At 43.3% G+C, this 17,893-nt stretch overlaps 1 protein-coding gene across 3 annotated transcripts in view; it reads left to right on the top strand.

Moving 5' to 3' along the window:
- Positions 1 to 16,234, top strand: part of ALOX5AP (arachidonate 5-lipoxygenase activating protein) — an 89,978-nt gene extending 73,744 nt beyond the window's left edge. For all 3 annotated transcript variants that reach the window (XM_045188136.3, XM_045188135.2, XM_024580845.3), the window contains 3 exons: positions 2,969 to 3,039; positions 9,521 to 9,602; positions 15,753 to 16,234. In XM_045188136.3, coding sequence (XP_045044071.1) covers positions 2,969 to 3,039; positions 9,521 to 9,602; positions 15,753 to 15,915 — 316 coding nt within the window. In that variant the 3' untranslated portion in view covers positions 15,916 to 16,234. The remainder of the gene's footprint in view (positions 1 to 2,968; positions 3,040 to 9,520; positions 9,603 to 15,752) is intronic.
- The last annotated feature ends 1,659 nt before the right edge of the window (positions 16,235 to 17,893 follow it).

The raw sequence follows: 17,893 nt of genomic DNA, 5'->3' as shown, positions 1-17,893 counted from the left end.
ATGTCTTTAACCTTGCTATCTAAAAAATAGAAACTTAATGGAAAAGATACAACAAAAAAGAAATGTACTATATAATGAGCAAGAGTGCCACTCATTTGAGTGCCATGGCAAGAGGCACTACATCACTGACCATAGCTACCTGAATTCATCCCAGCAGTGGTCCTCTGTCAAGGAGGGGCATGTGTGCATGGAGTTTCAGGTGGAGATGTATCAGAGGCCCTGGATGGGGAGAGGGTACTGGCTTGAGCCTGTCCTGCAATCCTGTCCAGGGTGAGGATTGGGGCATATTCTGGAAATCCACAGGAGGAACCCATTCTCTTAGAGCTGGAAAAGTTTCATTTGACTCTGCAGATGTTGTTTTATTATGGACCATGATGACTTGAGACAATAGGCAGAAATGACTGAATGACGGACACAGTGTCAAATCACTAGATAGTTTGTCTAATGAGCAAATACCTTGGACAATGAGGAATTATTAGGAATGTTTCATCACCCAGACAAAATCACTACCTTAAAACCAACCAACCAACAAAGCAGCTAACCTACCAACAACCAACAAAAGTAGAAGCAGGGATGCTCTTTGTATTAATAGACTTTTAAAGTGGGAGCATCAGATATTAGATCCCATCAGATATAGAATGTCATTCAACTAAATTAAAAGAGATACTCACTCTGGTTCCCTTGAACTGGGAAATGGGTCACATTCTCAGTCCTGAGACTACAATTTTGTCCTCTCATAACATGTAGAATAGAGGTCATATTCATAAATAATAGCTGCTGCATTTTCACTCTGGGCTAAGTGCTTCATCCCAGGTGGTACTTGTAAGGGTACTTGTCCACTAGACAAATGACAGTCCTGGGCATCCAGAACACATGGCGAGGTCAGTGGGGCTCTGCTCTCTCCTGTGTCTGTTGCCAGTGTGGGACACTCTAGTTTCTTACCTTTTATATTTATTGACTCCTCTAGTAAAGGCTGTTTTGATCATTAGAGAGACAGGAAGGCCCCTGTTGCAGTAACACTGCTGGCCTCTGTGGGTTCTCAGCAGAGGATGGCCCAAGGGCTGGTCATTCAAGAGTTCCTGTGCCCCACTGAGGTGCAAGGCCCCAAAACTTTGAACAGGTGTTCACAGCTGATTGAGAAGGAAAATCATGACAACCAGATCAAGAGGGATCCAGATGAAGGAATCCAAGGAAGGAGTTTGGACGAAATGCCAACTATATTTTGAAAATTGCCTCTTGGCTTTTTACCTGCATCATTGGAATCACATGAGACCAATGGTTCTCAAACTTGCGCTTGTATCAGGATCACCTCAAGGGCTTGTTAAAACTCAGACTGCTAGGTGCACCCCAGAGTTTTTGATTCTGGAGGTCTGAGGTGGTCATTAATATCTGCATTTCTAACAAGTTCCCTGGGGTTTTCTGCTGACCCAGGACTACACACTGAGAACCACCTAAAAATTAAACTACCAACTCTGAGAACTTAAATGGATCTTAGAGTTATTCATGATCAGTCTCTTAGTTTTACAGGTAAGAAGATTAAGTTTAGAGAGATTGCTGTGCCAATGACTAACAGCTGATCAATATCAGGTCAGGGACTCAATCCTAGTTCCATGCCCTTCCCCCTTCTGTGCTTCCTTGTACTGTTGGGCTGTTTTTCTGTGGATATTCATATCAGTTGTCCTGATCTAGACTGTAAACTATTCAAGAGGACACGTGCTATTTAATTGCTTGTAGTCAAAAAGGTAACAGACCTGATTTAGAGTCAGACTGACCAGCGTGTGAATCCCGGCTTTGTCACTCCATAGCTGGGTGATCCTGGGCCACTTATTCAAATTTTTCCAACTTCCATTTCTCATCTGAAACATGAGAGTAGTTGTAGGTAGAATCATGACCCCTCGAAGATCATAGCCCCCATCCTAATCTTGGCACCTGTGAGTATATTATATTACACAACCAGGGGGAATTTAGGTGAGTAATCAGTTGACTTTAAGATAATATTCTTGATTATTTGAGTAGGACCCAATGTAATCAAAATGTCCTTTTAATTGTGGAGGAAGGAGGCAAAAGACTTGGTGTCAGGGCAATTCAGTGTAAAAATGACTTGATTGGCCATTGCTGGCTTTGAGATTGGGAGGGGCCACCAAGGGATACAGGTAATCTCTAGAAGCTGAAAAAGGTAAGGAAATGGATCCTGCCCTAGATCCTCTGGAAGGAATGCAGACATACTGACACCTGGATTTTAGCCCAATGAAACCTATTTTGGACTTGTGGCCTCCAGATAATAAATTTGTCTTGTTTTAAGGCAGTAAGTTTGTGGCTGCTTGTTATAGCTGCCATTGAAAACTCATGTAGTCACCATGTGTACTCACAGGGTCCAGGTGAGCTTAAAGGAGATGAAGGTGTAAAACACCAGCCCGGTGCCTCGTGTAGAAGGAGAGCCCTTCCGTGGGAGCGAAGACTGAGCCCTGCACCCAGCAATGCACAATCAGTAGGATAACTTTCTGAACACCAGCTTTTCTGAACTCCCCCCCGCCCACTGAGGTTTCCTTATAATGCACGACCTCACCTTTCCTTCCTCAGCCTGGCCTGTGGGTCAGAACTGACTGAGTGTCTGACATGAAGGTCTCCTTAGCCAGGCTCTTCTCCCTCCCACTCCACCCTGACTGCTGCCACTGTGTTGCTTACTTGTCAGTTCCAGAAGCACTAGGCACATCCAGGAGCAGGAACTCTGCCAAAGTGAATCCATCAAGAAACTGAGTCTCTGATGGGCTTAACATAGGAAGAGAGTGAATGGGTTCTGAACACGTTTCACTTTACACAGTTGTCTGTGTCTGATGTGGAGGCTGGTGCCAGTGTTCACGGGTAGATATATGTGGAGTTATGAATGTGGTTGTGCCCCATGTAATTTTCAGATGACACTGTGGTAACATGTTTGCTCATTTCTCTTCTTTATATTTATTTACTACAGCCAGAACTGTGTCGACGCATACCCCACTTTCCTTGTCGTGCTTTGGAGTGCAGGGCTGCTGTGCAGCCAAGGTAATGCAGCTTCTTCCTGTGTTCTCTTTCTGAACTGTGCCGGAGGAGGCTCCAGCACAGGCTCTTTGTTCAAAGGGCTTTGCCTGACCTCCAGCTCCAATCTGTGAAGCTCTGAAGAGGTGAAACCCCCAGTAGGCCGTGTTTCTGTGCTCTGTGCCTGTGGATTGGTGCCATAATGCATTGCTAATGCTGGCTCCCTGGTTGAGAGTGGCTGTACTGACAAGGGTGGTTTAAGGCTAAATGTGACTCAGAATCTTTAAGCAGTGGTAGCTCAGATACAAGAGCATTATAAATGAGAGCAACAGAGGAATCTATTCTGGTACTGCTGTCACTTGGCTCTCCTGCTAATAAGCTTACAGTCTGGCAGTCCTTCCTTGGCCCATGTCTCCAAAGTCACAGGCTGGATTCCAGGTCTCCAGACTTCCCTAGTTTTCCATCCCAGAGTCTTGACTTCAGCAAGCTGATTCCCAGAGTGGATTTAAAATTAAATGGAGACTTCTGGTCAAGATGGTGGCATAGGTAAACACATCTTGCCTCCTTACACAACCACGTCAAAATTACAGCTAAACTATAGAGCAATCATCACCCAGAACCATTAGAAATTGAGCTGAATGGAAGTCTGAAAACTGCAGAATTAAAGAAACCACATCTATCCAGACTGGTAGGAGGGGCAGAAGTGCAGAATGGCTGGTCCCACACCCATGTGTGGTAGGTAAAAATTCGGGAGGCATATCTCAGGGCACCCTAGCCCAGGGTTCCAGTGCCAGAAAGATAAGTCCCCCATAACTTCTGACTACAAAAGCCAGCAGGGATTGAATCGTGGAAGAAACTTCAGGAGCCCCAAGCAGTTCCTCTTAAAGAACCCACACATGGACTTAGACTCACTCCCTCTGAGCTCCAGCACTGGGGTAGCAGCATGAAAGATACCAGTGGCATACAGGGAGGAATTGAAGTGTCTGGCATCAAAAAAATGGCAGGGGTACAGCTTTCTCCCAGACAGAAAGGTGGGCAGAGGCCATTGTCCCTTTTCTGAACCTTCCCCCTAAAGAGCCACAGAGTCGGCAGGTGGATGCCAGATCTGAGTCTCCATCAACCTGGCTAACACTGTTTGCCCCACCCTGGAAATCCCCTGAGACTCCATCCCACCCAATTTATAGGCCCATCCAGCTATTAACAGTAATTTTTCCATATAGTGGCTGGTCTAGTTTCACACTTCGCAACTTCCTAAATCCTCCCAGACAAGCACAGCAGGCCTCAGTGAGCCCCCTGCACCCCTGTACCTCTTTGTAAGTGGCCTCAGGCCTGGCACTAGGAGCAGCTAGCCTCAATTCACAGCTTGGCTTTGCCTGGGAATCCCCAAGCTCAGCACAAGTAACAGTCGTCTAAGATCGATTTATAGCTTATGCAGGGTAGCCCCAGGCAGAACACAGGTGGGGGCTGAACTTGGCCTGCACCCCCCCAGGAAACTCCAGAGCCTGTGTACCCAGTGGACAGCTACAGACCATGTTGGAGCACCACCACCCTGCTGCCGCAGAGCTGATCCTCCATGGAGGACAGAGGTTGGTGGTCAGTGGACACAGCCAGTCCTTGAAGCTGATTGGCCTGAGTAAATCCCTCCTATTGACCTGCCAACAGCAATCAAGTCTCAAATACAAGAGGAGGGTGTACTCAGCCCACGCAAAGGGTGCACCTAGTACCTAAGTTAGGTGATAGGGGAGACTATGCCACTGGACCCTGCAGGACACCTACTACATTAGGCCATGCTACCAAGACAGGGAATCATAGCAGCTCTACCTAATACTAAGAAGCAGGGAAGGTCTATGTGCATGTGCATGTGGGGGTCTGGGGACTTTTCCCTAGGTGAAAATAAGGAACTATGTCCTCTGTCTGTAGCCTAGGAAAGAGGCCTTCAGCAAGGACTGCAGCTCTACCCAATACATATGCACAAACACACTGACGTTGCCAAAATGAGGAGACAAACAGAACAAAATGGAACAAAGAACGGAACAAAACAGGCCCAAATGAGAGAAAAGAACAAAACTCCAGAAAAAGAACTAAATGAAATGGAGATAAGCAATTTATCAGGTGCAGAGTTCAAAACACTGGTTTATAAGGATGCTCAAGGAACTTAATGAGGACCTCAACAGAATAAGAAAGATCTAGTCAGAAATGAAAGATACACTAGTTGAAATAAAGAATTTACAGGGAAAGAACAGTAGAATGGATAAAGCCAAGAATGAAATCAATGATTTGGAACATAAGGAGACAAAAAAACAACCAATCAGAACAAATAAGAAGAAAAAAGAATCCCCCCTCCCCCAAATGAGTATAGTATAAGCAGCCTCTGGGACAACTTCAAGTGATCCAAAATTCACATTATAGGGGTGCCAGAAGGAGAAAAGAAAAAGCAAGAAATTATAAATCTACTTGAACAAATAATGAAAGAAAACTTCCCTAATTTGATGAAGGAAATAGACAAGAAAGTCCAGGAAGCACAGAGAGTGCCAAACAAGATGGATGCAAAGAGGTCCAATCCAATATATATTATAATTAAAAGATAAAGAGAATCTTGAAGTTCTGGACAACATGGAGGCATAGGTAGAAACCCTTCACTTCCTTGTACAGCCAAAAGGAGGATAACAACCAATCTAAAGTCAATAAACAGCCAGAAGCGCCAGAAAATCAAACTGCATGGAACTCTGACAACCAAGGAATTAAAGAAAAAAATCAACAGAACAAGCAGACTGGTAAGGCGGCGGACCTCACGGACAGGGCTGGCTGAAGGTGAAACTGAGCCTGAGAGTTGACTGTGGACTATGGCGGGGGTTGCCGTGGTGGGAAAAACTTCCAGTCTTACAGGAGAGTCTGTTGGAAAGTGCGCTAGGTGAATTGCATTGTTCTCTCTCTGGCCCCTCCCCAACAGGCAGCACTGCAGCACAGCAAAGAGGGTTGCCCTGACCTGATGAATACCTAAGGCCCCACTCCCTTACATCTTATTGGGTGTGCTAAGACAAAGAAATATGGCCCAAATGAAAGAACAGAGTAAAGCTTCAGAAAAAGAGCTAAGTGGTGAGCAGATAGCCAACCTATCTGATGGAGAATTTAAAGCCCTGGTAATCAAAATGCTCATAGAACTGATTGAGCTTAGTCAAAAAATGAAAAAACAAAAGAAAGATACCAAAAATGAAATAAAGCAAAATATTCAGTGAGCCAACAGTGATGGGAAGGAAACCAGGACTCAAAGCAACAATTTGGAACAAAAGGAAGAAATAAACACCAATCAGAACAGAATGATGAAACAAGAATTCAAAAAGATGAAGAGAGGCTGAGGAATCTCTGGGACAACCTGAAACATTCCAATATCTGAATCATAGGGATGCCAGGAGGAGAAGAACAACAGCAAGAAATGGAAAACTTATTTGAACAAATAATGAAGGAAAACTTCCCAAATCTGGTGAAGGAAATAGACTTCCAGGAAGTCCAGGAAGCTCAGAGAGTCCCAAACAAGTTGGACCCAAAGAGGAACACACCAAGGCACATCATCATTAAGTTACCCAAGGTAAAAGATAAGGAGAGAATCTTAAAAGCAACAAGAGGAAAGGAAAGAGTTACCTATAAAGGAGTTCCCATAAGGCTATCAGCTGATTTCTCAAAAAAAACCTTGCAGGCAAGAAGGGGCTGGAAAGAAGTATTCAAAGTCATGAAAGGAAAAGACCTACATGCAAGATTATTCTAACCAGCAAAGCTATCATTTAGAATGGAAGGGCAGATAAAATGCTTCCCAGCTAAGGTCAAGTTAAAGGAGTTCATCATCACCAAGCCATCATTATTTGAAATGTTAAAGAGACTTATCTAAGAAAATAAGATAAAAAATATGAATAGTGAAATGACAGTAAACTCACAACTATCAACAAATGAACCTAAAAGAAAAGAAAAACAATGAAAACAAAAAATAAGCAAACAACTAGAACAGGAACAGAATCAGAGAAATGGACATCATATGGAGAGATTTCAGTGGAGTGGGGGAAGGGAGGAATGGGGGGGAAAGGTACAGGGAAGAAGAAGCATAATTAGTAGGCTTAAAATAGATGGGGAGAGATAAAAAATGGAATAGAAAACAGAGGACTCAAAGAACTTATATGTATATCCTATGGACATGAACTAAGTGGGGGGAATGCTGGAGGGTTGGGGGAGCAGGGTGAAGGGGGGATAAAGGGGGTAAAATTCGGAAAACTGTAATAGCATAATCAATAAAAAATGCTCTAAAAAAAGAGAGAGAATCTTAAAAGCAGCAAGAGAAAAGTAGTTAGTTACCTACAGGGGAGTTCCCAAAGACTGTCAGCTGATTTCTCCAAAGAAACTTTGCAGGCTAGATGGAATTGGCAAGAAATATTCAAAGTGATAAAAAGCAAGGACCTACAGCCAAGATTGCTCTAACCAACAAAGATATTATTTAGAATTAAAAGGCAGATAAAGAGCTTCCCAGACAAGAAAAAAGCTAAAGGAGTTCATCACCACCAAACCATTACTATGTGAAATGTTAAAGGAAAAAGAAGATCAAAAACTATGAACAATAAAATGGCAAAAAATACATATCTATCAACAATTGAATCTAAAAAACAAACTAAGCAAACAAGAATAGAGATGGAATCATGGATATGGATATCATTTTGATGGTTGCCAAATGGGAGAATGTTGTGGGGAAATGGGTGAAGAGTTGAGAGGATTAAGAAGTACAAAGTGTACTTACATAAGAGCCACGGGGATGTAAAGGACAGTATAGGAAATGGAGTAGCCAAAGTTCTTATACATATGACCCATGGACAGGGACAATGCTAGGGGGATTGCCTGAGGGGGTGGGGGTGCTGAGTGGAGGGGGGCAAAGAGGGGAACATTAGGATAACTGTAATAGCATAATCAATAAAATAAAAACTTAAATGGAGACCAGAGTAATGTTTTTTGGTCCCCTTTGGGGACTGGCACTTTGTCAGGTAGAAGTGTGGTATGACCTGGCCAGTGTCCATTCTGTGGCCCAGCAGGTGTATCAGAAAAGGCTGCTAGTGTTCTCTGATGAACTATTTAGTCCTAATCACCTCCTCCCACTTTGTAAAGTAGGTAGAGTGGATGTTATTTTCCCTGTCATCTTTGAGGGAGGATGCTTGAGTTCAGAGGGATAAGGTCATTTGCTCAAGGTTACTCAGCTGGTGAATAACAAACCAGGATGAGAGCCCCGGTCTTTTGGGCTGTATCCTGGATTTTTCACAAGTAGCCTTTTACTTTATTCATTTACACAATACACATACTCTCTGATGAGTCCTGTGCTGGGACACACAGTGACCAGTAAAGAGAAGGTGGGGATGTCCACAGCAGCTGGCAAGATGAACCACAGAAAATCAGTGAATGAATAAATTACAGCCAAAAGTGAGAGGTGCCACGTGGGAAAGGAATATGGGCAGTGATAGAGAAGAGAGGTGAGGGATGGCAGCAGAAACCACTCAGGGACGTCTTGTGGCCTCTTTCTGTGCTCTGTGACGCTGTCAGTAAGCTTGCTATTTATTTTCCACTTTCTATCCCGAGTTAAATGAAGAACATGTCCAGCAAGACTTGAAAAACCAAGTCAAAATATGCTCATATTAGGAGTTATGATGCAGTTTATGTTTTTGATGGTACTCGATATAGACGAATCTAAAGTTGTTCCAGCTAGATAAATACAAAGGGAGTGTAGGTATGTCAGAGCCTGGGACTATGAATTCCCTGCTTAAACAGATGTTAGCATTGCTAGGGGAAAAAAATGTCAGTAAGCCCTGTTTGATAATTGTCAGATCTTACTGATATAGTAATGGTAGAATTTCTTAGTTGAGAGGAACCTCAAAAAACTCCTCACTCTAGAAGCTGAAAAATGCAAGGAAACAGCTTCTGCCCTAGATCCTCTGGAAGGAATGCAGACATGCTGACACCTGGATTTTAGTCCAATGAGACCCATTTTGGACTTCTGACCTCTAGATAATAAATTTGTCTTGCTTTAAGGCCGTAAGTTTGTGGCTGCTTGCTACAGCTGCCATTGAAAACTCATGCAGTCACCATGTGCACTCACAGGGTCACTTAAGTGAGATGATCTACATTCCCACCAACAGTGCACTAGGGTTCCCTTTTCTCCACATCTGTGCCAACGTGTTGTTTGTTGATTTATTGATGATGGTCATTCTGACAGGTGTGAGGTGATACCTCATTGTGGTTTTAATTTGCATTTCTCTGATGATTAGTGATCTTGAGCATCTTTTATTATGCCTTTTGGCTATCTGTAACATTACTATTATTAAAATTCTCAGATTTCTTCAGGCTGTAGGTTGTTTACTGAAGCTCACATCAGAGCCTGAGACCTCTGCTAGATTTTGTGACGAGCAGTAATTGCACAATGACTGTGTTTCCTTAGCCTGTTTTGACATCTGCAAAACTAAGGTGTTTTTCTTTTTTCACTTAGTTCCTGCTGCCTTTGCTGGGCTGATGTACCTGTTTGTGAGGCAAAAGTACTTTGTTGGCTACCTAGGAGAGAGGACTCAAAGGTAGGCTCTGGGAGTGTTTAAGAACCACAGGGAAGTCACATTTGTTGAGCAGGAAGAGTGATAATTCACAGCCATATTCTGCATAGCATTTGAGGGCCTGGGGGACCACTTGGGATGGGAGGGCCTAGGCTGACTAACATCCTTCCTCCTTTTCTCCCTGAACTTTGTGTGCTATGAAAAGACCAATGGGGGACTTGGCTAGTGTTTCCATTGAACGATTCCTGTCCATGGTACTGGGTTCACAAAAGGTGTTTTAATGCCACATGCTGCACATTCCTTGCAAACCCACACCCTCTACCCCACCCTTCATAGTCTGTGGCTTGAATAAAACATTTCATTATTTGTCCAGAGAAATGAGAACTAAAGTTTGCACCTTGTGATAAGTTCTCTTGAGTAACAGATCTTCCAGGGACCACCAGATGGAAGGTGGAGAACATAAGATACAATCACAGGCAGAGGATGGAGACCCAGAATAGAGTCACCATTGCATGGGTTTTAGATGGTGCCAAAGCAGCAGTTAACACTCCCACTCCTCCTGGTCTGGGAAGTCTGATTCTAGTAAAATAAATGATGGTTTTTATAGAAGAAACATCTGAATGACTGCTATGCCTAAGAGAACAGAATTCCTAATTTAGCAGAGGGGATCCGAGAGCCAGAAATTTGTTCTGGGAGGCCAAGCCCAGCCTTCCCCTACATTTTTCTTCCTTGTCTAGTTTCACACTCCACCTGGACTTTTACAATAGCACACTTCTTTAGTAGTTGATGGGCCCTCCATTTAGATAGCATCCTTCCATGGTGACAAAGTGGTGACATCCCAGGAGGTTGGCAGGTGAAAGCATTACTTCTGAGGAACTAGGAGCTCCAAAGCTAAATGACTTGGTGGTGAGCAACAGCTGGAGAAGAATGGCTTCTTCCAGCAATTCTTTCCCAGTGCTCAGGTCTCCACTCCTCTCTAGAGGTCATCCCATTTATCCTCTAAAACCACAATTCCATTATCTCTCTTATCCTTATCAACACTGTCCTAATGATGTCCTTTATTCTCTGTGACCTTGGAAAGCCTCTATTCTCATTTCCCCAGGAGGTACCTGCTGTCAGGAGTTGGCGTGGGGGAAGTGTCTATCAATAAAATAAGGTGCTCTGCCCTTGTGGGCTGGCTCCCCATGCAGCCCTGTCTTCTTCCTCAAAGTGCTAGGGATATGACCAGGTCACAGTTTTTCTCCTTATCTGTCACCACTTGCCTGACACCTTAAAGTTGCTTTAATGCTAAGACAATCTGTGGTGCGTGACAAAATTTGTCCACTTACTCAGAGGCTCTTTTTATTTTAAAGGTAATCACTACTAGGAAATGGACAATAGAATGTGGACTTGAAATATAAAAATGTTTGATTTCTCCAGACCTCACTGAAATGTAAATGGGCTGACCTCTTAAATCCCTCCTGGTCTCTCCTATCACATGGTATAAGAAGATCCTCCCACCCCTCCCCATGGTCAGTGCTGGCAGCGGTTACTTATCAGTCAAGGTGCTCTTTCCTACTGACACCAAGTATGGCCTCAAAGTGCTTCTTAACACACAGTTCTCAGCAACTGTCTTCCATAGAAATGATATACTATATACTGGATGAGATGTCCAGTCCTAATCTAGACCAAAATGTACCTGGGTTAGATGCAAGCCTGAGAGGCTTTGTGGCTAGGTCCAAAGGGATTTTCAATAATGCCTTGGGGATGTGCCTTAGTTCTTGGCCTCACCGTGGAGGAAAGTCCTGCTCAGTAGAGCTCCTTCCCTAAAATCTCTCTCTTGGTCTCTAGATCATTTCTGCTTCTCTCCAGAAAGTGGCTTTGGCCTGTCAAGTTGGCTCCCCGTCAGAAGCCACTGTCAGTTGTGGTGCAGTGGGTAGGGAAGACATTCCTTGGTGTATCCCCCCTTCATCCATTCAGCATTCACTTAGTGAACATTTGATGACCACCTGCTTTGAGCCATTCTCCCAAGGAGACCCTGGGAATCAGGAGCAAGGGTAAATCCAGAAATACTAAACTACAAACATAATAATAGGCACAATTTTCACAAAGAACTGATCCCTCCCAGTCATTTTCCCCTTTAGGGTCAATATTTTAGAGCCTCTGGCCTGCCCTCTCCAAATGTGGACCATGGGGTTATTTCACCATAGCTGGAGAATGAACATGCTTCTTTTGGAACTCCTGGGTGAGCATATGGGTGTCAAGGCTGGAATTTTTAAAGTGAAACCCACTAACCAACTGCACCTGACTCTCCTGGGGTGATAGATTCCCAGGCCTCTCCCTACATGTATGGAACAAGAATCTCTAAGGTGGATGCTCAGGAATCTGCATTTTAACAACTTTTTGGGGGTGATTCTTAGACACATGGAGTTTGAGAACCACAGAAGGCTACTCAGGTTTCTTTTCTGAGAATGATCCATTCATGTGACACACATTTATGGAGGGCCTGATTTACTGGGGATGAGCCCGTGAACGAAGGAGATAGTATCCTGCTTTCATAGATCATACGATACTTTTCCCTTTAGAAGTTATCAGGTTTATAGTGATATTTCCTTATTGAAAAGAACAGAGTTTAAAGCCAGAGAGACCCTTAAGTTTTCTTTTTCTATCCATAGTTTGTGTACATTTTTGTGTGAAGCTGGGAGAGGGTCTGAGAGTCGTCCAAGACCACACTACAGAGAGCTGGTGCTGGAACTCAGGGCTCCAAATGCCTAGGCTCTCCCCACCACGTCTCTGCTTCCTGGAAGTTTTAGGCACATTCAAAATGGAAATTGTTTGACACAATGCCTCTTTAGTGTTTTCCTGTAGATTTTATGTTGCATGTGTTGAGGGGTGGGGGCACATTTGCCCCCACCAAAACTTATAAACAAATCCTAGTCTCCGGAATCTGAAGGAGTCCTCAGGAAGCCAGTGTCATAGGAAGAACAGGACTCATGCAGACAGGTTCGAGTTCCCACTCTGCCTTTTCCTGGCTGTGTGACCTTAGACAAATCATTTAACCCATCTGGTCTTAGTTTCCCCACCTGGAAAATTCATTAATTATGCCTCACAGAATGGTTCTGAGAGTTAAATGAAGTCACAGGTACTAAAGTACCTGTGACCTCTACAGATTTCTACAACCCTGGTTTCTACAGATGCTTAATTATTTCATTCTGACCTTCCCCACCCCATATAGAGAGAACTATGCATAAATATTTATTCATATAATTATTAAATTTTTTTTCAATCATGGCTGAAATTCAATATTGCATTAATTTCAGGCATACAGCATAGTGGTTAGACTTTTATATAACTTGTGAACTGATTCCCCCAATAAGTCTAGTACCCACGTGGCACCACACATAGTTACTACAATATTATTGACTATATTCCCTATGCTGTACTTTACATCCCCGTGACTATTTTGTAACTGGTAATTTGTATTTTTTAATCACGTCACCATTTTTACCTCCCAACCCTCCTTCCATCTGGCAACCATCAGTTTGTTCTCTGTGTCTATGAGTCTGTTTCTCTTTTGATTGTTCATTTATTTTGTTTTTAAAAATTCCACATATAAGTGAAATCATACCGTATTTGTCTCTTTCTGTCTGACTTATTTCACTTTGCATAATACCTCTAAGTCCATCCATGTTGTTGCAAATGGTGAGATTTTATTCTTTTAAAATATTCCATTGCATATACACATATATACCACATCTTCTTTATCTGTCTACCCATGGACACTTAGGTCGCTTCCATGGATGCTTAGGTTGCTTCCATATCTTGGCTATTAGTATATGAAAAGTCCTTCTTTGTCTCTTGTTATAGCCTTTGTTTTAAAGTCTATTTTGTTTGAAGTAAGTATTGCTACCCCAGCTTTACAAAAGTTGTCATTTGCATGAAATATTTTTTTCCATCCCTTTACTGTCAGTCTGTGTGTGTCTTTTGACCTGAAGTGAGCCTCTTGTAATATGTATGGGTTCTGTTTCCTTATTCATTCAGCACCCCTGTATCTTTTGATCAGACCATTTACACTTAAAATGATTATTGATAAGTATGTAGTTATTGTCATTTCATTATATATATATAAATATATATATAAAGATTAATTTTAGGGAGGGAGGAAAGAAACATCAAAGTGTAATGGCCTCTCGCACGCCCCCTACTGGGGACCTGGCCTGCACCAGTGACCCTTTGGTTCGCAGGCCAGCACTAAATCTACTGAGCCACACTGGCCAGGGCTGTTACTTATATTTTTGATCTTTTTTTCTTCTTTTTTAAAAAGAAGTCCCTCTAACATTTCTTGTAATACTGGTTTGGTGGTGATGAACTCTTTTAACTCTTTCTTGTCTGGGATGTGCATTAACTTTTCGAAACACTAAACAAGAGCCGTGGTGGTTCAAAGGCTGATGGCTAGCCTGTGCCTGACAATGGACCCCTTGCTCCTCCTCTGTGTCCTGCCTCATTGCAGGTTCCCTGTGGCTTTGCTTGAGACTGGGGCAGCTCTTTATTTGTGCACATCCTGCCCACCTCCAGGGCCATAGCCCATCTCCAAGCTTGAGACATTTAAAAATGCATCAGTGAAGTGCCCACCTGGGGACCCCATTCACACTTGTCCTTGCACATCGTGGGCATGTGCTGAGTTCTCCCTGCACAGCCTGAGAAGAGTTAAAGCACCATGGACATATCTCTTTGGGGGTGGTTCACCTTGAGACCTTTGCAAAATCCTGCCCATATTAAAAGGACTGCTATTCCATTCGGAGGAATCACCATTCCATTCCTCACCACAGATTCATCTTGAGTATATTCCGAACAGCTTCACAAAAACCCCCTCCTTTGTTTCTGTAATGAGCATATGATGGCCTTATTCATGTGATAAATTGGAGCCACTACAATATTTGACTTTTCTCAATTTAATGCCTCTGTATCTTCTGTTCTCTGTCTGAAAAAATAGACTCCTTTACTTTCTCTTCTCTTTCTTACCAGAATTAGCAGGTCAATCGGTACTCGCTTGCAAGGGCCACCATAACACAGTGCCACACACTGGGGGGCCAAACAACAGAAATGTAGTGTCTCACAGTTCTGAACATCACTTTCTTCTGAGGCCTCATTCCTTGCCTTGTCGTGTAGATAATCATCTTCTCCCTGTGTCTTCACATGGTCATCTTGTTGTCAGATTGAGTCAGGGTCTGCCCTAGTGCCCTCATTTTATCTTCATTACCTCTTTAAAGACCTTATCTCCAATATTCTGAGCTACTGAAGTTTAGGGCTTCAATGTGTGAATTTGGACAGTACATAATTCAGCCTATTTCTTTGGGGACCATATCCCTGACCCTCCCAATTCAGAGATAAGAGTTCTCAATACATGAGCATGACTGTGAACCAAGAAAACCAAGGAGAGAAGAGCTTTGCTGGCCAAGGAGCAAGGCATCTCAGTGAGCAGGTGCTTCTCAAACTTGAATGTGCCCCGGAGTCACCAGGCAGCTTGTCAAAATGCAGATTCTGATCCCATAAACCTGGGAGGGGCCTGGGATTCTGCATTTCTAATGAGTTCCATGCTGCTGGTCCACAGGTCACATTTTCAGTAGCAGGAAATTTGATACTAAACTGCTGAATGGTTTTCAAACTCTTGACATAGGACATTATGGATTACATTGTGAAACTTTGGGGTCCCCTTCAAAAAGGTAAAATTTGTAATATGAAACCTGTGGGAACCAAACTTTGCTCTCTGATTATAGCAAGAATCAGGCTTAGTAGCATTAACTCACCTGTTCAGCTGAGCTAGCTATTCTTGTTGCGGAGTTATGGTTGCCAAATCAATTGGTTGCCTATCTCATGCCCCCAACCGGGAACCTGGCCTGCAACCCAGGCATGTGCCTTGACTAGGAACCAAACCTGTGACCTTTTGGCTCACAGGCCAGTGTTCAACCCACTGAGCCACACCAGCCAGGGTGAGGTCTAGGCTCTTTAGATGGGTTTTGAAATATGTTTAGTGACTAATAATAGCCAAGACACTTCCATTCTTCATATGAAGTAAATGGAGCATTCGTGACTGAAAAGAGCTATAATTTAACTCCCATGTATTTCAAAGTGATATCTTTTTGTTTGATGGGTATCATTTGTGCAGCTTCTACAGGTTTCTCTCTCCTTTTCCAGCACACCTGGCTACATATTTGGGAAACGTATCATATTGTTCCTGTTCCTCATGTCCGTTGCTGGCATATTCAACTATTACCTCATCCTATATTTCGGAAGTGACTTTGAAAACTACATAAAGACGATCACCACCACCATCTCTCCTCTGCTTCTCATTCCCTAACTCTCCGCTGAATACAGGCTTGGTGCTCTCATCTGATCAATACCTAGGAGTCATCATCATTCAACCCTTGGAGAGATGCAGCTCCTCTTAGATAGGAAGTAAATCTAATGACCATCTGGGCCTCACTGCTTGAGTTAACCTTGCTTTTCCTGGAAGAAAATAATCCTGCGGCAGCTCTGTCCCTTGAAAATGGCGGTGGCCCCAGATTTGTTACTCAGACCCACTCTGTATGTTCCTTGGCTTACCCTGCTTTCTGAAGATGTTTTGGGACCAGATTTGTGTTTTCCTACAATAAAATGCAGAGGCAGGTTTTAAGCTGGTGGTTGAATTTTTTGTGGGTCTGTTGCTACAGTTGGACAACTACTCTGTTTTCCTCAGCCTAAATGATGATAATAAGACATACACTATCTTTAAACACACACACACACACACACACAGACACACCCCCAAAATGTGTGTATATTCACCAAATTTCCAAACTGTGATTATTTCTGGGTGAAGAGAGTTGGGTTAAGTTTTATTCTCTTGTTTATATTTTCATGTATATTTGAAATTTGTTAGTGGGTAAATACCACTAAACAAAGAAAGAGAAGAGAAACAACTAAAGCCTTACCTCTTCCAAGAAGCCCTCCCTATCTCCAGTTGGTATCTATGCTGCCCTCTGACCTCTTCCAGCACCATATACACGTCTCAGCCACAGCAAATCCATACTACCATGTAGAGATATTTATTAGGATGTGCCACTCTGCTCCACTAAATCATCAGCTCTTTAATATTCCCAACGTCCTGTTTCTTTTTCTTTTCTTTTCTTTCTTTCTTTTTTTTATGCTATGCTCAGGGACAGGCACAAAGCAGGTACCAATGACTCCAACTATTTGGGAACTTGAAAAAATGTCCTGATAAAGTGTTATATTGTAGAGGACTGTAGGTGTGAGTTTTATGAGATTAAAATGTGTTTTTTTTTCTAAATATTTTAATAACATAAATTGTGGAGAAAGAAAGGAAGAAAGAAAGAAAGAAAGAAAGAAAGAAAGAAAGACAGACAGACTATGCTTCCTACAGGCAAACAGACTCCCTTAAGAATTGTTTGTTTACTGTGCACCCCTCATTATATTATTCAGTTTAAAATGTACTGTAACTCAGTGTCAGTGCCTGTGATAAGGCCAGGCCCATTGTAGGTGCCCCAAATAGTGGTTGGACATGTGAAGGCATAAATGACTGAGCTCATGGATTGCAGGCTGGCAGCATTTCATAAAATATGCGTGTTGAGCCTTTTCCCATATTGTGGACAGACTCCAGTGATCCAACTACTGTGATACCAAGGGTCCCTTGGCACAAGAGCACAATTTGGAAGATGGTCAGGTGTGATTAAAAGTCTATGACATCCGACAAAGAGAAGCCAGCTCCTACAGGGGAGTCAGCTTATTAGGGTTTAGCTCTCTCTGCTGAGGGGACCAGCAATAGGTGGGTGTCCTTAATCCACAGCTGATTCTTGTGAGGGTCTCAGTCTTAAGCAGGAAGTGGCAAATCCAGGGGTCGAGCCTCTCCCAACTTCCCTGGGAGGTTGGGTTGAGGAGTGAGCAAATGGAGACGTGGAGTCTGGCCTGTGTGACATCTGGGTCAATGTGCTTCATGTGTGATGCCAAGGCAGCAGACCTCTGGATTCAGGGGAAAAGCCCCTATTGGGCAGTTCCCTAGGCCTGTCTGATGGTTCTGGCTGCAGCTCCATCTGAGCTTTCACTCCAAGCCCCATCCAGCAGAAATTTCTTAGTGCCAATTGCTTTTGCAGAGTTGCTTCTACTCTTAGCTCCCTGTCAAGAGTAGGACTTGACTATCCTAGTTGGGCATTTCTTTTCTCTTTGGTGACAGGAAAGATCATGGCAAGCTGCAGGGTGGAAGTGACCCCTAGGCCTGCCTCAGCCTGGGCTTGGTTTGCACAGTGGCATGGCGATTGATTGTCCCAGCTTGCCTGTGGCTG

Source organism: Desmodus rotundus, chromosome 3 (genome assembly GCF_022682495.2).
Source record: "Desmodus rotundus isolate HL8 chromosome 3, HLdesRot8A.1, whole genome shotgun sequence".
Taxonomy (NCBI): domain Eukaryota; kingdom Metazoa; phylum Chordata; class Mammalia; order Chiroptera; family Phyllostomidae; genus Desmodus; species Desmodus rotundus.
The sequence above is the reverse complement of the archived record's forward strand: the minus strand, read 5'-3'. Positions and strand labels throughout refer to the sequence as shown.